The sequence below is a fragment of the Dicentrarchus labrax genome, unplaced genomic scaffold (assembly GCF_905237075.1).
Source record: "Dicentrarchus labrax unplaced genomic scaffold, dlabrax2021, whole genome shotgun sequence".
Taxonomy (NCBI): Eukaryota; Metazoa; Chordata; class Actinopteri; family Moronidae; genus Dicentrarchus; species Dicentrarchus labrax.
In genome coordinates, this window is record NW_026136723.1 from 1,625,822 (window position 1) to 1,647,328 (window position 21,507).

The 21,507-nt window shown below is 43.5% G+C and overlaps 3 protein-coding genes across 3 annotated transcripts in view; all 3 read left to right on the forward strand.

The window, feature by feature from the left end:
* The first annotated feature begins 606 nt into the window (after positions 1-606).
* On the forward strand, positions 607-6,877 carry tatdn1 (TatD DNase domain containing 1). Its single transcript, XM_051389666.1, has 12 exons — positions 607-691; positions 1,671-1,736; positions 1,816-1,865; positions 2,381-2,444; positions 2,561-2,704; positions 3,283-3,325; positions 4,434-4,519; positions 4,612-4,652; positions 4,829-4,905; positions 5,498-5,568; positions 5,885-6,011; positions 6,644-6,877. The coding sequence occupies exons 1-12, from the start codon at positions 616-618 to the stop codon at positions 6,744-6,746; spliced, it is 948 nt and encodes a 315-aa protein (XP_051245626.1). The 5' UTR covers positions 607-615; the 3' UTR covers positions 6,747-6,877.
* Positions 6,878-7,514: 637 nt separating this feature from the next.
* rnf139 (ring finger protein 139) lies at positions 7,515-16,792 on the forward strand. The gene is made up of 6 exons (XM_051389644.1): positions 7,515-8,036; positions 10,326-10,981; positions 11,643-11,790; positions 11,887-11,993; positions 12,342-12,593; positions 13,542-16,792. The coding sequence occupies exons 1-6, from the start codon at positions 7,874-7,876 to the stop codon at positions 14,322-14,324; spliced, it is 2,109 nt and encodes a 702-aa protein (XP_051245604.1). The 5' UTR covers positions 7,515-7,873; the 3' UTR covers positions 14,325-16,792.
* Positions 16,793-19,973: 3,181 nt separating this feature from the next.
* The window catches only part of tmem65 (transmembrane protein 65), a 35,977-nt gene continuing 34,443 nt past the window's right edge, over positions 19,974-21,507 (forward strand). Inside the window, exon 1 of the mRNA XM_051391256.1 lies at positions 19,974-20,620. Within this exon, the coding sequence (XP_051247216.1) occupies positions 20,332-20,620 (289 nt within the window). The 5' untranslated portion in view covers positions 19,974-20,331. The remainder of the gene's footprint in view (positions 20,621-21,507) is intronic.

Sequence of the window (21,507 nt, forward strand, 5' to 3'; positions counted from 1 at the left end):
GTTGTTTTTTGTTTTGGGTCAAGATTTAATTGTAAATCTACGACGGAGTATTAGGGCCAGACTTTTTGGGAAATTACCAGAATAAAGTCCTAATATTACCAGAATAAAGTCATAATATTACAAGAATAAAGGCATAATATTACCAGAATAAAGGCATAATATTACCAGAATAAAGTCAAATTACAGAATAAATTAATGTCTATATTAAGAATAAAGGCATAATATTACCAGAATAAAGGCATAATATTACAAGAATAAAGGCATAATATTACCAGAATAAAGGCATAATATTACCAGAATAAAGTCATAATATTACCAGAATAAAGGCATAATATTACCAGAATAAAGTCATAACATTACCAGAATAAAGTCATAATATTAGGAGAATAAAGTCATAATATTACCAGAATAAAGTCATAATATTAGGAGAATAAAGTCATAATATTACCAGAATAAAGTCATAATATTACCAGAATAAAGTCATAATATTAGGAGAATAAAGTCATAATATTAGGAGAATAAAGTCGTAATATTATGACTTCATTCTCGTAATTTCCAAAAAAAGAAAAAAAGTGCGCCTCCCCTCTGCTCCCGTCATTACGGTACTGCAGCGGTATGGGATTGGGCAGAGCCGCATGTGTCCTCTTCAGAAACATTACTCTAACAACCATGGCTCAGCACAAGTTCATCGGTAGGCTAAAGGCTTTAATGGCCAACTGAATAAAACATAAACAAGAGACGGTGAAAGAGTTAAAGTGTCACTATATGCTGCTGCTGGGGGAAAGGCCTGTATGTTCAGTTAGCAGGGCAGGTAGCATGTTAGCCACCAGCCAGCAGGCAGAGAGGGGAAGTCAGATGTCTCTGTGGTTTATAGCAGCTGTTACTAATGTCTGCAGCAGGAACTGTGTTTGCATTCAGCTGAGGAAGGCATGGAGGTGGTGGAGGCTGGATCTATGTGATTTAAACCCTGTTATCTCTGTTAAGCTCCACAGGGAGAGACTGAACCATGGCTGTAAGCTACCAGGGTTATATTTAGTGATAGGGAACTCCTTTTCTATCATTTAATACACTGACAACCCCTCTTTAAGTGACGTATTTTATGGATATTTCATATTATATTAAAAACTGTACGATTAATCCAAACAGTGAACTCGGTAACTGCACAAAGTCTGTGTAAAATAAGGGATTTGGATGCATTTTGAGCAGATTATTTCCTGTTTCAGGGACTTTTTATACAATTATCTGTCTGTATTATGTATTTTATACAATCATAAATACTTAATCAGCTTCTTTTTTTTAACACATTCTGTGTTTTTTTGTCCCTGGTGATTAGCCATTGTACTATTAAACACTTTACATTTACTTTTCTTCACAGAAGTGAACCAAATGTAGAAATATAGTCCTGTTGTGTATATTTTTCTTAAACACCTTAAAACCAAGAAGGCCTTGCATATTTGTCCGATTAACTGATAGAGAAAATAATTTTTATTTGCAGTCCAAATAGAAAACACATGCTGTTAAATTACATTATATTGTCCCTACCACCCGTACAAACTATCACTGTATCAATATCATACTTACTGCAGGAGAAGACGTTGGTACCAGTATCACAGATAACTATGAATCACGGGAACATGTTTGGTGGTAAATTCCAACCTCTCCCTCTGCAGATATCGGGGTGAACCTGACAGATCCCATGTTCAGAGGACTCTACAGAGGGAAGCAGAAACACGACGGTGAGCTGGTTCATACTTTTGACTCGTCGGCTGTTGAGACAACGTTAATCTGAGACCGGCTGTGATTTTTTTCCAACAGATGACTTCAATCAGATCATCGACAGAGCTCTCAAAATCGGGGTGGAAAAGGTAAACTTACTTTAATACAAGTGGCATTGCTTTATGGTTGGCAGAGACTGAAATAGCTCAACAACTACTGGATGGATTGTCATTTAATTCAGTACAGACATTCATGGTCCCTCGAGGATGAATCCTACTGAGGTTTCCTCTAGTGCAGTGGTTTTCTAACTGGGGTACGGGGACCAACAGGGGTCGTTGAGTGGGTTGTAGAGTGTCCCCAGCAAAAGAAAAGTTCAACTTTTATCACATTTTTGTATAAGTTGGAATAACAAGGGTTGGCCGATCAACCGATCATTGTTTAATCACTGATTGACTATGAGGACTTTATTATCTTCAAACCAAAAGAAACAAAAAACAAAACGAATGACATTCCCATCACCTCAGCTGTAATTTCAGCCTCGCAGAGCAGCTAGTATGTCTGTAGACTCTTAGTCTTGTTACTGTACACTGGAAAAAATCCCACTAAATTGTATCCCAGTCTCATTGTAATGTAATTAATGTTAATATTTGTTGCTTTGTTGCAGTTTATGATCACAGGAGGAAATCTTGAAGACAGCAAGGAGGCCCTTAAACTAGCTGAGAGCAGAGGTAATGAGAACAGTGCGACCCAATGGGGTTTTTGAACGTACTTTATTAGGTGATTTTCTGCCTGATGTTTCCCTTTATGCTGGACCTTTATAACGTTATATTTAAATATATTACAGAGGAGTTCTTCTGCACGGTCGGCTGCCATCCCACCCGCTGCAGTGAGTTCGAGCAGAACGGAGAATCCCAGTACTTCTCAGGGCTGAGGGAGCTGGCGACGGCACACAGAGGAAAGGTGGTGGCCATCGGAGAGTGTGGACTAGGTGTGTTCTGTCAGAGGGGTTGCATCTGTACAGTAATTAAAACAAAAACTGAAATGAGTCACTTACAGCTCATTGCTTTTTCTCCATTGAATGTTGTCCTTACTCTATAGTCTATACGTATGGTATTTTTCAGCAATAAGAGAAGATGAAATAAGCCTTTATTGATCCCCAAGAGGGAAATGTGGGTGTTGCAGCAGCACAAACACATAGAAGTAAATACAGATAAATAAAGAAAAAGAGGTAAGAGGTAAAATATCCTAATACTAATAATAATATTAGTCAAAGTTAAAAGGCAAGCAATATACATACACCTTACCCTATATAGCAAGGTATAATATACTAAACACCATATATAGTGTAGCATAATAGAGGATCACACATGAGTTATGTTGCCTATATTTAGTATATTATGTTATTCAATATTGTATTTATATGTAAGAGTATTACCGTATATCAGTGTAAATATATGGACTATAAAATAAAAACATAGAAGCAGGAGAGAAGTGAGTGGGTCCTAACAATACGGATTTCCATTGTTTGGTGATTTGTTGTAATGTGTGTTTCTTCTTGTGTTCCAGATTTTGACAGGTTGGAATTTTGCCCCAAAGAAACTCAACTCAAGTAAGTTTATTTTTCTCTATTGAGTATTAAAAGCTGCTCTAATTGGCTGCACTTAATTGGCTTTTGACTAGTTGTCTCACCACTGGTTGTGTGAATGAGCTGTGAGCAGCCAAACCAGAGACTATTTCACCAAAAAGCAGGTCCTCTGAGGCATCTGAGGCTGCCCGAGCACAGAAACAAACCTGTAATAATCACGACCTGGGTGACCAGGGGGACGAGGCCATCCCTGAATACATGCTTAGGCAACCTCAGACGCCTCAGAACGCTGTGTTGTGTGTGTGTGTGTGGACCCTGTTGTACCTGATTCCAGCTCCAGCCTGTTAGAAATATATAAACAAGTAACTTTTCATTGCACATGAATATGTCGATTACTTGTTTGATAAATGGTTTAAAGGCGGGATAAGTGATTCTGGATTATACCACGACAAATACAGTGATATAGTGCAAACAACGACACAGCAGGTAATGTAACTAATGTGAGCCAGGTTGTGGGTTTGCAGACTGAGTGAGGCAGCGAGGACGAGGCGGTTTCCCAGAGCGAGCACAGCACATACTCACAACTCTCCTGCCACTATAGCTAACATCAGCAACAACAGCATAACCTGACAAACTAGAAAGTAAGCTGAACGTCTGTGGGAAAGTAGTTTAACGTAACCTGACACACAAACCCTGTCTGGAATAACAAGTTAGTGTTTGTCCACTTTGTTTGTTTCCCATTCACAGAGCCAGCGCTGTGTACAACCACAGGACCGTAAAGCTGGCAGACTGTGAGGAGATATTTGTTGAATTTGAAACAAAGTGAATTGGATTAGAATCGCACTACTTAGAATCACTTACCCCACCTTTAAGTTCTCAAAGCCCACACTGACACGTTCAAATGTCTTGTTTTCGTCAGACCAACAGTCCAAAACTCAAATATATTCAATTAGCAATAATATTGAATGAGAAAAGCAGAATCCTCTCACGTTGGAGAAGCTGGAACAAGTAAATGTTTTGTCTGTTTGTTTCATAAATGACACAAATGATGTCTCTTAATCTCAGCTGTTATCCATTATTGAGTACAATGAATCGCCTTCATTCGTCATTGTCTCTTTCTGCTCTGTAACAGATACTTTGAGAAGCAGTTCGACCTGGCAGAGGAGACCAAGCTGCCCATGTTCCTCCACTGCAGAAACTCCCATCAGGAGTTCATCGGTAGGTTTGTGCACCAGAGACCTGGTCTGCTGCGTGAGAGGGATTTGTTTTAGACAAAGCAGTTCACTGTTTCTTTGTCTCTGTTTCGACAGAAATCATGAAGAGAAACCGAGACCGATGTGTTGGAGGAGTGGTGAGGACGTTAGTTTTATATTATATGCTAGAATTAAAGTGTGCACTGTACACTCGTCTTCAAAGTTAACTGTTTGCTGGGAATTATTCGATGTGCAGTGTGCAGTTCAAAGATTGAACACAGAATTGAAAGGATTAGAGTTGGAGATGCTGATTTCCTTTTATTCTTTCTCTCAGGTCCACTCGTTTGACGGGACTGCGGAGGACGCCGCTGCGCTCATTGACCTGGACCTCTACATTGGAATAAATGGATGGTGAGAGGATTTTCCCCTGAACCTGAAGACTAAACCTGTCATTACAGGGCCGGGCGATCTGCCCAATAATAATACATCAATCTATTTAATTGCAATCACTATCCAGCCAGAAAATCTGGAGCCGACAGTCGACAGCAATGTCTGATCCATTTCTGATCAACCAGACAAGTTCTAACTGTTGTCTTGAAGCTTGTGAATCAATTTAGAGGAAAAATAAATCATACTTTCACTAATAGGGATGAGTGTGTACACCATTATCTGTATCTGATCAGCCAACTAAATTATCTATATTTTGTATCTCTTCTTGAAATGGACAGGACTTTTTTTTCTTTAATACAAGTTGGAGCTTAACTGATAAACAACTAAACCAAATGTAAACTTATTTCCTATAAAAAAAAACTCTCAAAATGATCTGTTCATACATGGAAAACATTACATCTGCAAGGCTAAACCAAAGATTTTGATTCTCAAAATACACAGTAATACCTAAACCTCAGGTCAGATTTATCAGAGTTGTGGTATAACGCTGTGGTTTTTAAACAAATTAAAGATCACTTCATTTTTTAAAGCTACACATGTTTCTATTTTTCAGTTCCTTGAAAACAGAGGCCAATATAGAAGCTATGAAGTCAATCCCAACCGAGAGGCTCATGATAGAAACCGGTGAGTTGCAGCCAGTTCATTGGATTAAAGAACGTATTTAACTAAATGTGGCCACTGAATGGTGAAAGAAAGACAAAAGAATGAACTTTGTTGTTGAAGCCAAATGTCTGATATTCCAGTTAAATAGCTCAAAAATGATTATTTTACAACATCAGATTTACTTTACTTTTGAAGCTGTATCACAGCTGTGAAACACTCAAACCCTTTATGGCTTCATCAATACACGATTTAAACAAAATCTTAAATGTTTTGTGCACCACATTGCTGTTGTTAGTGTGGTCATTAAACCTTTAAATCCCTTCCTGCTCCTTCCCAGATGCTCCGTGGTGTGGCGTGAAGAACACTCATGCAGGCTCCAAATACATTAAAACTACATTTCCCACGAAGAAGAAATGGGAGGCGGGGCACTGTCTGAAGGACAGGAACGAGCCCTGTCACATCGTGTGAGTAACGTCAGGATGAAGGTGGAGGGGAGGAGTCAGCAGTTTACAGGGCGGTTCCTTTGAGTTGATACATGGAGATTTATCGAACTGTTGGTTTACAATTTGAATGCACTGATTCAACATCCCTGTTGTGTGTATGTAGGTAGGCTATGTGAACCCAACACATGATGTCACAGATATCTGTGGCTCCAAATAAAGCCAGTAAGGAAGTAACAAAGGCTGCAGTTCCTGTAACGGCCACTGGAGGCTGGCTCCAGCAGTGAGTCAATCTCCATAAGGCCCCATATTAAAATGCAAACATGTTTTCTACACATTTAGAGCCTGATACAAAAACAGTCTTGGTCTCTGAAGCTAAATTCCCCCGATCATGACAACTGTATGGGGGTGAACTGAACTCAGCTCCACCACCACTCTCCACATATATGCCCGTTTTTGGATTAGCCAGGAGTGGACGGAGTGAGCACCCACCTACGTACCAGACACTAAACGAGTGGTTCAAAAGGATTTGTACGTTCATTTTCGGGCCATCACTGTTTCCAAGCAGGCAAATATCCACATTTTTCAATACATCAAGTACTACTTGATAAAAATGTAATGTCTAATGTAAAGCCTTCGCTGTTTGTCTCTTGCAGACAAGTTCTGGAGGTGATGGCCGCAGCGAGGGAGGAGGACCCGCTGGAGCTGGCCAACACGATCTACAACAACACCATCAAAGTCTTCTTCAGCTGCAGCTGATGATGAACCAGATTGGACCTTCATGAGATCGACTGATATGGCCTTATTTCACTGACGGAGGCTCCTTCACGAACGTGTGTGTCTGTATGTGCCTGTTTGACCTGCTTCTGAAATAAAAACATCATTTTTTATGGGTTTGTCTTTAATGCTGAAACAATTACTTCTGTTCAATGTAGATATAAATTAAGGTCCTTTTGGGTTTTTGAAATTCAGCCATGATTCACTTTCCCTATGAACAGTCAACACATTGACACTCATAATGTCCTAATCTTTTTGTTAAAGTAAATATGTTTGAATGTTGAATCACAGATGTGATTTTAGTACATTTATGTCTGTTTGTAAAATAATTTTGCCAAAACTTTATTAACCCAAATATACTGGAACTTCCCCATTGTGGGACAAATAAAGGAATATATTATCTGTGAAGATGAAACCATATCATCATCATTGTCTGTTTACATTCCCCCAGAGGCAAGTTCAAAAGATGCACTGTAGATGTTTTTACTTTATTGGTTTATTTTAATGTTATTCTATGAATTTGAGTACAGCAACTACAGAACTTGTAGATTAAACACCCTAACAGATTCAATATATTATTAGTGTTTATAAAAAATACAGATTATTATTACATTAAAAAAATAGATCATTTGCTTAAAGTTTTTTTTTTAAACTTTATCCAAAAAAATATAAACTCTTGCGAAAACGTGCTTACGTCAGCCGCCACACCCACTGACGCTGGAAGTCACGTCACGTCACGTCACGTCGGAACCAACAGCCTAGCAACTTGTGCGGTCTCTGCTCCTCCTGAAGCTCCCGCAGGTATCACGGCTGCTTGTCCTCCTGATAGTGGACCAGAGGACGGCTGCGGAGGACCCGGAGGTGTGACAGCCGCTGGAGGACAACACGTCCGGACGTTAAATCTGACACTGAGCGGATACAAGAAGGAGGAGAAGAAGGAGCAACAGGAGGTTGAGCCGGACGGACATGGCGGACGGCAGCAGGTTCCCAGCTCCCAGTTAAAGCCCAGGCAAAGCGAAACCAAAGGCCTGCTGGAGAGGAACACTTGTTTTAATGCTACATGGATAGCCGGGACTCCCCAGGACTGTAAAGCCCTCCGCTGTAGCCGCATGGCGTCCACTCAAGCCCGGCTGGGCCAGCAGGCCCTGGCGGTGCTGGACGTGGCTCTGCGAGTCCCCTGTATCTTTATTATCGACGCCATTTTTAATTCTTACTACGACCCCGGGTCGGGATGGGCCGGTGCCGTGGGGAAGGTGTTGGTCCGAGTCACCGGTAAGCATCTGATTGTGAAAGTGCGCAGGTCCGGTTACAGGAGCCTTTTTTTAAAAAAACGGTGTCGTCAACAACAACAACAACAACAACAACAACAACAACAAGAAGCCACTGACAGCTAACGCCAGCTAGCTGTTAGCTCCAGCTGACGTTGCCGATCAGCTGGAGTATCGATACAGGATCGATGCTCATGTAGTTGGTTCGTACTGTTTGATGCTGACACACGATCAGGTGTGTTACCGCGCAGGCCGCCGGGAGTCATACGGAAGCCGACAGAGTGGGGACAGAGCTGCCTGTCTCATTGTGCATCTTCTTATCCTCGAGAGGGGTTTATAGTGTGTGTGTGTGTGTGTGTGTGTGGGGGCGTGTGAGTGTTGGGGGGGAGTCTGTGTTCAGTTTAATGTTACAGGAGACTAAATGTGCAACGTTAGATCCATTAACTGTTTTAAATGTGCTTTAAAAGTGACGTAATATCCCTTTATGGTATTATGTGTGCATTACTTTATTGCACTGTGAGTTTATAATGTAATTGTAAGAGAGTCCTACACATTTTAAAAAGATGTTGCACGGTGACGTTGAACTTTAACCCATATTCACATGATGATTGCACGTTTATTTATGCTGTGACATTTAATTCAAATACGTAACTCTTGTTTGCGTCCGTGTTTCTTCTTCAGGCTCGTGAAAACACCTCGTGTGTATTTCTCCTGTGTCACGTGATTCATGAGAAACATTTTTGTAGTTTTGTTGCACTCTGCAGGCGTAGCTCAGTTCCTTAAAACTAGTCTACGTTAATCACTGCTGTTATTATTCTCCGAGTCATTAGCAGAAAACACTGAACACAAACAACCACCAGGTTGCATAACTCTCCCTTTGTAGACCTTTGAACAGCTCAGCTGAAAGTCCTCTGGGTGTTAGGCCACTGGCTCTGGGTTTTGGAGAGGCAGTGGGGACCAAATAAGGTGCCTTTTTAAAGTGGGTCAGGCAACAGTCTCATGTTTCTTCAACCCACTGTTCTTTATGTGTAGTACCAGCACATACACCCCCCCCTCCCCTCCCCTCCCCTCCCCAGGAGTGTTTACCTGAAAGAAAACGTAAAAACAAGACTTTATAAAAGCTCAAAGGTGATTTTAAAAGTTGAGTAGATTCAACAATTTAACAGCAGAGTTCAGTTTGGTCAATGAACTGTTTACAAAGCTGATCCAAGGTCAACACTGTCATTGACTAAAGCTTCTTAGTTACAGGTTGTTAGGGGGCCTAAGGTCAATGCAGTGCGAACAAGGGGTATGTAGAGTCAGGTGAACACATATAAAGACATAACTTGTTACAGCAGTAATATGAATGCTGTAAATAATAATAATAATAAGACATTAGCTTTACATAGCGCTTTAAAGGTCGTCATAGGCACTTTACATGGTAACAAAAAGACAATAACAGAAACAGCAAAGGCAGTGTCAGTAAATAAAAACAACTACTGTAAGAGCTATAAATAACCATAAACAGGAGAATCGAGGACCGGCTGACTGGTGCCGCTCCTCCACAGCCCGTCTGCATGTCGTATTGGTTGTGTAACAGCGCTCACTTATGTTGAAACGAACTCGTCATTAAGGTCGTACAAAACAAGAACGAGCACACACTTATAGCTGTACCACACTCGTAGCTTTATGCTACGCTGTCGTGTGTATCGTGCACAGCATTCCTTTCACATGAATGGCTCAGGTGTTCGTTTTATCCGTTTAGCTTTGTGTGCTTCCATTCCTCATCTCACGACAGGTCCTTTGTGCAGCCGCTAAAGCTCTCTGTCTGTCTTATGTGATTTGTTAGCGCGCACACACACACACCCACGACGATGACCTGCAACCCAGCGTCCGAGTTATTATGTCTTAAGAAATGTTTGACAGCTTGGTTTGATGAAATGTTTGCCTTGTTTTTCCCTGTTGCTTGTCCTGCCATTGACTTGTGAGGATTATAGCGCTGCAAGCTGATTGTTTCCCTCCTAATCTTGTTTGTGTTTTTGGGCACATTGTTTTTCAGAGAACCATGTTCGCATTCTTAACCTGAAAATCCACAACACTTAAAGTATATACACACGAAATCCACTGCTACTAGATTACTACTACAGCCCACCAGACTGAACCAGTAATTTGACCTCACAGATGATCCTAAAACACATTTTAAATCTCATATATACATCCTGTAGTGTTGTTGTTTTATCAGTAATCAAACTTACGAGCTACAGTCAGCAGCAGCATCATTTTGTGTTCCTCTGTTGTCTCTCGTGTGTCCCAGGTGTCCTCATCTCCAGCGTGGTGCTGCTGCTCTCCCAGAAAGCCTTGTTCAAGTTCTACACCCTCTTTTTTGCTGTTCTCCTGGGCATGGCGGCGGTCCTCTTCAACTACTACGCCACCTCCCACATAGACTTCTACAGCGCCTACTACAAAGCGGCCCTGGGGTTCAGGTTGCTGCCCAGAAACGGGCCGACGCTGTGGCTGGGGATGGCCGCGGTTCAGCTCGTTTTCGGCGTGGGCTACGTGTTCCTGCTCAACCTCCAGTCGGTGTTCGCCGCGCTTGTGGTCCTGGACATCATGATCCCTCTGTGGGGGCTGATGATCGAGCTGCCGGCGGACGTCAGGCAGCTGGTGGCCGTGTTCTCGGGCCTGGCGCTGGCTCTCAACACGGCTGTGTGTCTGGCCATGAGGCTCAAATGGTTTTACTACTCGTGCCGGTACGTGTACCTGCTCGTACGACACATGTACAGGATCTACGGGCTTCAACTGCTGCTAGAGGACACGTGGAAGAGGATCAGATTCCCTGACGTGCTGCGGGTGTTCTGGCTGACCCGGGTCACAGCCCAGGCGCTGATCCTGGTCTACGTGGTGCGGGCGGTGAGGAGGGAGAGCGGCGATGCCACAGGCGGTTCCGCAGATGGTAGCTCCGACTCGCAGGTAAGATCAGAAAGGTCCCGAAAAGCCTTGGAAGATATTAAGTCTAACATTTCATTTACAGTGATTTTATTGTTTTATTTGCCTGCTGTAGACAATAACAAGTTGTTGGGACTTAGATGGGATGTCATTTTTAATTTGTGAATCTAACCCTCAGTTTTCTGCTGCTTATCTGGGCCCAGGTCACATTGATCTTAGTAATGACATTACTAGAAATCCTTGTTATATGCAGCTCAGTACTGTCACACATGTGAAATAAATGTCACCAAATTCCTGTACTTAATTAATAATTGTAGGCTTTAACATCCCTCCTAGTCTGCATTCTGTGTGGTATTCAAAAGGTCTTAAAAAGCACTGACAAAGTATGAAGGAAGAAATGTGTGTGCACAGCAGCATAAGCTGCATAAAGCCCAACCGATGAATTACATCTCATTTACATCACAGATATATTATATCAGCGTGTGTTGGCTGATAAACAACAAGATGGGTCACTACAGAAGTGTCAGAGAAATGAAAAACAGTGTCTGATAAGCACAACAACTGTGTCTGTTATGTTTAGTCTGGTAGCAGTGGTGCGTTACACCCACAAATGTCTGACTGTTAAGAGTAAAGGGAGTTAGAAGTTATGTTGACGTGCGTTACTGTGTGACTGCACCGCTCTCAGGGTTACCTGCTGAGCTGGGACGTGTTCTGGGATCTGACGAGCAACCTGATCATCTCCGGCTGCGACTCCACGCTCACCGTCCTGGGGATGAGCGCCGTTATCTCCTCTGTCGCACACTACCTCGGCCTCAGCATCCTGGCCTTCATAGGTACGACTGAGCGTGGTGTACACACTTTTATCATCTGCCACACTGGTTATAAGTCCCTCCTGAAGTTTAGTCTTTTGTCTCATTTTGACCCTTCAGGTTCGACGGAGGAGGAGGACAAGCGTTTAGGCTTCGTGGCTCCTGTTCTGTTCTTCATCCTGGCTCTGCAGACCGGCCTCAGCAGCCTGGACCCTGAGGAACGCCTGGTACGTCACTGCGGGATGTTGAGGAAGCAGACAGCATGTTGATGCTGGATGTTCTCCGTGTTTTCATTGACTTTCCGTGTGACTGTCTCCACTTTGTCCTTCAAACCACCATCAACTGTGGCTTCTTAAAGCCTCTGATACCTGCTTTTAACACAGTATCCAACACAGTAACCCGGTGCACAGATGTATTGTTATTATTATTTGATTTAATTACCTCCAGTGTGTGTTGCTCTGGTTAATTCATACATTATTGAAGCCTTTCTTAATGACAGAAACTGCTTGCACTCTAGCAGAGGTAACGATCATTACACATCAGTGACTGAGAGCCTCTCTCGCTTTGATCTGAAGGTCCGTCTGAGCCGGAACATGTGCCTTCTGCTGACGGCCATCCTGCATTTCATCCACGGCATGACCGACCCCGTCCTGATGTCCCTAAGCGCCTCCCATGTCTCCTCTGTTCGCCGCCATTTCCCCGTCCTGCTGGTGTCCCTGGCGCTCTTCGCGCTCCCTGTGGTGCTCAGCTACGCCCTCTGGCATCACTACGCCCTCAACACCTGGCTCTTCGCCGTCACGGCCTTCTGCGTGGAGCTCTGCCTCAAGGTGAGGACGGAGAATTTACTGTTGGATCAGTTCGAAAAACTACTTCCTGTTAGGTCTCATCAATCTCTGTGTGTGTGTGTGTGTGTGTGTGTGTGTGTGTGTGTGTGTGTGTGTGTGTGTGTGTGTGTGTGTGTCTGTGTGTGTCTGTGTGTGTGTGTGTCCCTCTGAACTGTCTCTTTTCTTCTAAAGCTGAACGTTTTATCTCCCAGAATGCCTTTTGATGGGATACATCTGTATTAAATGTCTGTCAGGTGATGCAGCAGCTCTGTTACAGTCGTTACTGTGATCACTGTATTTAAAAGGCACCATGAACACAGCACAGCTCTCCAGTCTTTAGCTGACTCTAGCTGTCTGTCTTGCTGTAGCCACTGTAGCCATGACTTGCTATGCTAACATTTGCCAGTGGACCTAAAGAGCGCAGCTGGTTTTGTGGGTGTGAAGGCGTAACGTTCTCAGACTGACAAAGAGGAAGCTTCTTGTCTCACATTACGTTCTTCCTCACAGATCAACGTCAGCTCGGGCCGTGGTATTTGTTAGTGGTAGACTAGAGATGGTGTGCAGGAGGGTGAAGGGTGCTACTGCCAATATGCCAGAACTGTAAACTCTGTGACAGAATTAAAAATCAGACCTTCATCAGGTCATATTCATGAACCGAAACACCGTAGGAGAGTAAAAGAGACAGAGTGTGTAGGACATTGGGATTGTTTCACAACACCGGCGGTCCATGCTGGTTTTCCCGCGGTGCTGGTGGGGCAGCAGCTGCGTTCTGTGGCGAGTTGTTAGAAAATCAGAAGGCGCAGGTGTTTCAGTGTGCATCATACGCTACTGGAGTGCATTGCCCTTCATCATCTGCTCCTAATAATGTCTCAGAGGCTGCTGGTTGGTCTGGTTGTCCCCTGTACAGCACACAGTATTTGGTATCTAACTCGTTTCCCTCCCTCCCTCCAGGTGGTGGTGTCGCTGACGGTCTACGGCCTCTTCATGGCGGATGGCTTCTCCAACGTCCTGTGGGAGAAGCTGGACGACTACGTCTACTACGTGCGCTCCACAGGCAACATCATCGAGTTCCTGTTCGGCGTCATCATGTTCGGAAACGGCGCCTACACCATGATGTTCGAGTCGGGCAGCAAGATCCGCGCCTGCATGATGTGCCTGCACGCCTACTTCAACATCTACCTGCAGGCCAAGAACGGCTGGAAGACCTTCATCAACCGCCGCACGGCCGTCAAGAAGATCAACTCCCTGCCGGAGGTGCGCGGGGACCAGCTGAGGGACATCGAGGACGTGTGCGCCATCTGCTACCAGGAGTTTGCCACCTCGGCCCGCCTCACGCCCTGCAACCACTACTTCCACGCGCTGTGTCTGAGGAAGTGGCTCTACATCCAGGACACGTGTCCCATGTGCCATCAGAGAGTTTACGTGGAGGACGAGAGCCGAGACAGAGCCGCCTTTTCTAACAACAACGGGGGCTACGCAGCGCCGCAGGACGCCGCTGCCGCAGCCCCGCCGGCACCGGGGGAAGACGAGCACGGACAGCCAGACGCCGAGCTGCCGGCGGATGGAGCGGCAGCCGGCGTCCAGGCTGCGGGAGGAGCGGGGGAGCTCGACAACGAGCTGCTGGAGGACAACGACAGCATAGAGTATGACGAGGACGAGTGGGGGACTCAGAATGGCAGCACGCCAATAGAAGAAGACTACATCAATGATGACACAGACTCCACGGAGGACTGACGAGGAAAGATCTATAGAAAGAAATATACATATATCTTTATTATATTTAAGTTAAAAAGAATTCTAAAACTTCAGCAGCTTAATTTGTTCTTGAAAAATGTCAGGGATGTCATTCTGTTTTTTCTTGTTAGTTTCTTTTTGTTTGAGTTTGGGTTTTACTCTACAAGGGCTCGTGGAAAGAGAAACTGCTGCTCTCATTCTGTGTGTGTGTGTGTGTGTGTGTGTGTGTGTACGCGCGCTGGGGCTACATGATGTAGACCAAAAACTCATACTGGTGGTTTTTTTTCACTTTATCCCCAAACTAGTGGAGATCCTGATACAAATCTTGCTATGCGGGCACAGCTGCCTCGACACAGTTTATTTCCCAATGCCTCAGCTGATACACGTCAGTAAGTTGAACTAAATAATCTGCAGCGTATATCTTAACACATTCTGCCGGGTCTCGTATCTTGACACGAGCTGTAGAGACATTTTCCCCCCAGAGAAAGAGAAAAGAAAGGAACAGAAGCCACACTTCCGTTAGATCACAACTTTGTTTAGGTTTTGTCACTTATGCAGCCCAGACGTGTGTTTGTGTGCGTGTCTGCCGACATGTAATGTGCTTAGACGATGTCTTAAAGATGCAGTTTGTGTTCCCTAGCCGTGTATTATTGGGGAATCGTTGGAGTGTGAGTTCATTAACAACAAATCTGTGGCGCGACTAAACACTTTAAAGCTTCAATCGGTCTGTAAGTCAGGCTTTGGGAGTTTGTAGAAAGATGCGTTATGAGCACTGAAACACATTTTTGTACTCTTCCGTTTGAAACCTGCTGGCTCTACTTTCTCCAGCTTCCAAAAATGATCGGTTAACATGCTTCAGGGTCACGTCCCCATCAGTTACACTCACGATTCGGGCCTCGCTTGCTCTCTAAACCCGCCTCGACTGCTCCCACATCCTGACCGGCAGAGTGATCACAGCTCCGGTTTAACATTTTTGTCCTTAACGAACTTAAAAAACAGAATTTTTGTGAACTCGTCCAGAGTAAGAATGAAGGCAGGAGAATGAAGCTGTTTTCTATGGACTCTGCGCCAACCAGAGAAAAACAGAGAGGTGTGTCTGATTTAAAAAAAAAAACAACAAAAACAATAAAAAACAATGACTTGCTACTGTAATCACTGATATACCTCTATCATTACTTACTACTGGTCTCTTGTGTGACCTGCTTACATTTGTGTACGTTATTGTACATGTAATAAAACAAAAACGTGCACACATTGTCCCTTAGGATGAGAAAAGAGTTTGTTTTCAATAATTCTGCTTTCCACATTGATTCAGTATTTGGTTTGTTCCTGACCCAGATCTTGTTGTTTGTAATAAGAGCACTGGTATGGCATCGCAGTGTACGCCACATTTGAAGAGCTCTATTCCAAAAAAAAGTGAAAATGTATTGGGTAAGATGATTATTGCTTGATGCTCATAAAAGTACAGTATGAAAAGGTGCCACTTGTTTCGTCTACCAGGTACTTTCACTTCTTTCAAAAGGAAAAAGAAAAGTACCATCATTTGTTTTACATGTCGGTTATTAGTCATGTTGTAAGAGCGGATGTCCTTTCTGTCCTCGGGAGGGTGGTCATAGCATTGAGTCAATGCACTTTTTCTGTTTGTAATCACTGGCACAGACAGGAGCTCTTTTCGTTCTGTCCAACTCACCGTGACGACTGCACCTTTCCGAAGGCTCAAACTGTGCTTCTAGTCTCAGGGTCCCACTGCGCGGCTGGAAGACTATTTTCAATATATTGAGGAATTTCCAGGCCAAAAAAAAAAAAAAAAAAAAAAAAATCCCAAGGAGCTGCAGAAAAGTCTGGAAAAGTACAGGTGTGTTTTTTTTTTTTGTTGCAGTAGAATTGTGACTGTCTGAAGTTGGAAAGACATTTCAATCTGTGATATTTGTCATAATGTTGAGCTACACGAAGCAGTTTCTGGGTTCAGTTTGTGCAGCAGCGAGACGTCCTGCTGAACATCGATCCAAAACCTTTTTACTACTGGCACGAAGGAAAGGCCCGGAAAATATTTAGGGGCCACGTTTTCACCTTATTTGACAGTACAGCCCGGCCAATACAGTGACTCAGTGACTACAGAGATCTTCATTAAGAATTTGTATTAAAAAGCTTTCAAGCACAACTCCTGCGAGTATTGCATTGTTTAGACTTCCACAGCCTGAACGTCTTAAGGGTTTGACTACAAACTCACGCTCATTACTGTTGTAATTGCTGGTTGCTGCGAGGAATCCATTGAGTTCTTGTTGATAATGAGAAAAAAAGATGGGGTCTAATTTGATAAGAAAGCTGTGCTTTTTGACATGTTTCAGCTATGAAGGACTTTGATTATTAGTTTGATTGTTCTGAAAGCTTTTTAAAAGGTAAAAGCTGTTCATTTTGCCTTTTGTTTTAAAAAGAGATTTATGTAAATAAAATCATCTTTGATATTGCCTTCGGACTGTATCTCATATCATTAACACCACCTTTAACTCCCACATAAAGCAGACCTCTAGGACCGCCTTCTTTCATCTACGTAATATTAGAAAAATTAGACACATCCTATCACAGACAGATGCAGAAAAACTAATCCATGCATTTGTTACTTCAAGGCTGGATTACTGCAACTCTTTATTATCAGGTTGCCCCAATAAGTCCATTAAAACGCTCCAATTAATTCAGAACGCTGCAGCACGAGTACTGACAGGAACTAGAAAAAGAGATCACATCTCTCCTGTACTAGCTTCTCTGCATTGGCTCCCTGTAAAATGTAGAATTGAATTTAAAATCCTCCTCGTCACCTATAAAGCTCTTCATTCTCAGGCCCCTTCATATCTTAAAGAGCTCATAGTACCCTATTACCCCTCTAGAACACTACGTTATCTGAATGCTGGGCTACTTGTGGTTCCTATAGTCTCTAAAAGTAGAACAGGAGCCAGAGCCTTCAGTTACCAAGCTCCTCTCCTGTGGAACCAGCTTCCAGTTGTGGTTCGGGAGGCAGACACCCTCACCACATTCAAGAGTAGGCTTAAGACGTTCCTCTTTGATAAAGCTTATAGTTAGGGCTGGATCAGGTGAGTCCTGAACCATCCCTTAGTTATGCTGCTATAGGCCTAGACTATCGGGGGATTTCCCATGGTGCACTGAGCTCCTCCCTTCCTCTCTCTTTCTGCACTCATTCATGTCCCATTAATGCATGTTACTAACTCCACTTCTTCCCCGGAGTTCATGTGCTTTCTCGTCTCGCAGGTTCTCATGGATCCTGGTGGAGCCTCCTGCCATGGTCCTGCTTGACTGCCATTGTCAATACTGTTGTTGCTGTGCACCTGTCTGTCTCTCGCTCTCTCTCTCTCTGCCTCTCTCTCTCTCTCACCCCAACTGGTTGAGACAGACGACCACCCACCTAGAGCCGGAGGATCTGTCCTAGGTTTCTGCCTTTTAACAGGCAGTTTTTCCTTGCCCTTGTCTCCAAGTGCTTGCTCATGATGGTACTGTTGGGTCTCTGTAATTAATGTCATAAAGAGTTCGGTCTAGACCTGCTCTATTTGAAAAGTGTCCTGAGATAACTTCTGTTATGAATTGGCGCTATACAAATAAAATTGAATTGAATTGAATTTAAATGAACCTTGTAAAGTACATGTTTGGCACACAGAGATAGCAGTGAAGACCATGAACTGTGGCCGTCAGTGTGTAGAGATGCAGGTGACTCACGGGGCCAGTAGATGGTGCTATTTCATTATCTTGTGTTCATCTCTCAGTTCATACATTTTAAATTAGTTTGTAGTTTTGGGGGACAGTTTTTGAATTCCCATGAAAGCAGTAAAAAGCTGATGCTCTGCTAAATTTAAGTCCGCCTCCACAGCAATACAGTTTTTAAATGGTTTCTCATAAAATTGCAGCCTTCTCCCAACAAACAAGATCTATTGAGTAGTTACCTACATGACTGTGGTAACACCTGTGTGTTAAACCGGCAGTATAAGAGCTAATTCAGCTGTTTAAAGGTCCAGTGTGTGGCATTAAGGAGGATCTATGGGCAGAAGTGGAATATAATATTCATAGGTATGTTCCCATAAGTGTTTAAGAACCTGAAAATAATATATTGTGTTTTTGTTACCTTAGAATGAGCTGTTTTTATCTACAGAGGGAGTGGGTCCTCTTCTGTGGAGTCTGCCATGTTGAACCATCATGTTTCCACAGTGGCCCAGAACAGACCAACCAAACACTGGCTCCAGACAGCCTGGGTTTTCCTACACACTTGGAAGGCTCAGCTGTTTGCTATTGGATGCTACTAAACCCTACACACTGGTCATTCAACAGTAGAAGACAGACACATTGCAAGTAGGCGTAGTAGGGAGGCCTTGAGATGAGTTGCACTTTTAGGCATTTAGCTTTGTCATGGCTTACATTGTGAAAGGATTCCCTGCACACCACAAGTGTGTGTTTAGCTGGTTAGACTCCTGCAGATGGGTGCGGCTTGGTTGGGGGGTTATGTGCTGTGATATGTGATTTTGGGTGGTCCCAGATGAAAGTAAAGAATAATTAGAGAAACGTGGGAAAAAAAATCTGTGGTTGTCAACCAAAACATCGAGTCCAGATCAAACTGTGAGACACTGACGGCTGGTTTAGAGCTCTGGACACTAAAGACAGGCTGTGTCACAGTTCTGACCGATACTGTGAGTGCACACACATACATATAATCATATAATCACACTGGCATGTATTTATGTACACTAAGCGTGCCAGCTTGATGACCAAAGCTTCTGTAATGCTGTATTTTGACAACATGAGAACACGAGAATGGCACAGATGGATCATGTGAACGTGTCTCAGTGATGCAACAGGCATTCATCACACAATACTGTTGTTTCACTTACAAGTGTGGATAGTTTATTATAAGACAGTGGAGCCCCGGGCATAGACACGTAACTCAACAACTCTGAAAGTGACCGTTCAGTAGCATATACAGGTGAAGCCAAACTCTCAGGTGCAGGTTAAAAAGCGTCAGTATTTTGGAGGGGAAGGAAGGCTGCCTGGCGTCTGTCCAAAGCCGCCTCTGCACAGATATACAAAAATATTTTAGGAATCCATCAAAGGAAATCAGGGATGCAGCTAATATTTTATTTAAAGCACATATTGTCAGACTGTTTTGCTCCACTAATTCTGCTGCATTTTAATTTAATATGAAGGAGGAAAAATAAGAAAAACTAAATACTGGATTGGATTTGGTTGACTCCCCTGATATACATATATATTAAGAAAGAATCTGATTTGGATGAAGAGCAAAAAAAACTAAACAAAAAAAAATAAATAAATCAGGACATGACTACTTTCCCACAACAAATGTTAAATACAGAAGCTCTTTATGAAAGGGCCCATAGGATGTCCCTTATAGGCTTCCATCCACACCTACAGATAGACAGACTGGTAGCCAGGTACATTTAAATACAATAAATAAAATACAATACAATACAATACAGGTGAGTCATTCTCCTGACTTCAGTAAAGAAAAGTTTCCCTTCTTTTGTATCCTGTACTCACTTTGTGTCAGTGAATTTTAGTATGAAAAATAAAAATAAAAAGTACGACCGGAAGCAGCGCGTTTTATTTTGAAATCTGCCACCGGAAGTGTAGTTTTTAATTCCGACCGACTTGACACACCGCTGTAGTTCTTGTTCGGCTTTAGCTTGAACTTCATGTGCCAAACTCCTGACAGCCCGAGTCTCAGGAGATCATGAGACGGTTCGGGGCGGCGGACGGCACGAACAGAAGATATGAGCGGCTGCTGGAAAGTTAACCCGAGTTTCCGAGAGGCGGCCATTAAAAGCCGTCGCTTTCTTCTCTGGTGAGGTCGAATCGAGCTAATAGGAACCGAGCGAGCGACAACTTCTAACCCGAGCCAGTCGGACCTGGAGCGGGGAGACGACGACGGAGAGAAGCGTTTAAAAACAACCCTTTTTACATTTTACAGACTTCTTCTTTATTTCCAGCCACAATGCTGAAGCTTTGCCTACAGAGAGCTCTTCTACCGGCTGTACAGAAGTTACCGTCGGCACCGGGACCGGCACCGGGACCGGCGGCGGCGGCGGTGATAGCGGCGAGGCTGCCGGGGATAGGGCGACACACACCGAGCTGCTCTCTGGGAACACACGGGAGGAACGAGCCGAGGGAGCCGCTCAACTCCCCCAAGAGAGCCAAAGAGTTCATCTACCGCCTCCAGTCGAAGGAGAGGAGCTGTTTACTGAAGGAGCTGCAGAGCTTCGAGTCCATAGCCATCGCTCAAGGTAAGGGAGAGGGAGGACCAGGGCAGGTCAAAGGTCACAGCTCCTGAAGGCCCCGCTGAGATTGAATGGGAGGTAACAGGGAGGAGAGATGTTCCGAGGTTTACCTGCACTCATATACTCATATTTATTTCATAGTGTAAACTGTTTTAAAGGAGTTTGCTAAGTCATGAGCGTCTACCTCACCTGGCAGGTGAGTTTTATCCACCTGGGGGAGGAGGAGGAGGAGGAGGAGGGAGGGCGGGGTGCAGATGGGTGGAGACTGCAGACAGTTGGTCCTCAAAGACACATGATGGGCCACACCTGCCACAGGTGAGCCAAGCGTTGCTGATTAGCTGACTGGTTTGAATTAGGAGATGCTCTGCGTAATAAATAAATAAATAAATAAATAAATAGGGTAAACACAGGTGTTTCCAATGATACTAATTAAGGCTGTGTTTACCTTATTTCATGTCAAAATTGCTGCTGTGAAAAAGGTATATTCTGTTGGAACGTAATGTGAAGGTGACAAAGGTTTTTAGTTTTTAACCAGAGCAAACAAATACAACGAGGATGAAGTTTGTTTTCACAGAATAAAGCTCCTTCCTCCTTTTTACCAGCTGCAGCAAAGGTCTTAAAAGCTGAAGGTCGTCGTGTAACAGAGGAGTGACCAGCATTGTTTTAGGTCTTACACACCCTCTGCTGAATGGAAGTTTAACTGATTCCACCTTTTAATTGAAATAATCAATACTGGCACATAAAAAAAAACCACATTTTAAACCTTGTGTGTGTGTGTGTGTGTGCTGTCAGTGGGTGTGAACAGGCAGGCGAGTGTGTAGCGTGTGTGTGTGTGTGTGTGTGTGTATTTCCTCTTTGAGTCACCAGACAGTATTTTCTGGTAGCTTGATGAA

What these genes read in the sequence shown, in the direction of transcription:
- tatdn1 (XM_051389666.1), top strand. Translation starts at nt 616, where the DNA reads ATGGGATTGGGCAGAGCCGCATGTGTCCTCTTCAGAAACATTACTCTA. An exon ending in TACATTGGAATAAATGGATG is followed by an intron (nt 4,906 to 5,497) that starts GTGAGAGGATTT and finishes TCTATTTTTCAG; the next exon opens with TTCCTTGAAAACAGAGGCCA. An exon ending in GAGGCTCATGATAGAAACCG is followed by an intron (nt 5,569 to 5,884) that starts GTGAGTTGCAGC and finishes GCTCCTTCCCAG; the next exon opens with ATGCTCCGTGGTGTGGCGTG.
- rnf139 (XM_051389644.1), top strand. Translation starts at nt 7,874, where the DNA reads ATGGCGTCCACTCAAGCCCGGCTGGGCCAGCAGGCCCTGGCGGTGCTG. An exon ending in ATGGTAGCTCCGACTCGCAG is followed by an intron (nt 10,982 to 11,642) that starts GTAAGATCAGAA and finishes CACCGCTCTCAG; the next exon opens with GGTTACCTGCTGAGCTGGGA. An exon ending in GCGTGGAGCTCTGCCTCAAG is followed by an intron (nt 12,594 to 13,541) that starts GTGAGGACGGAG and finishes CCCTCCCTCCAG; the next exon opens with GTGGTGGTGTCGCTGACGGT.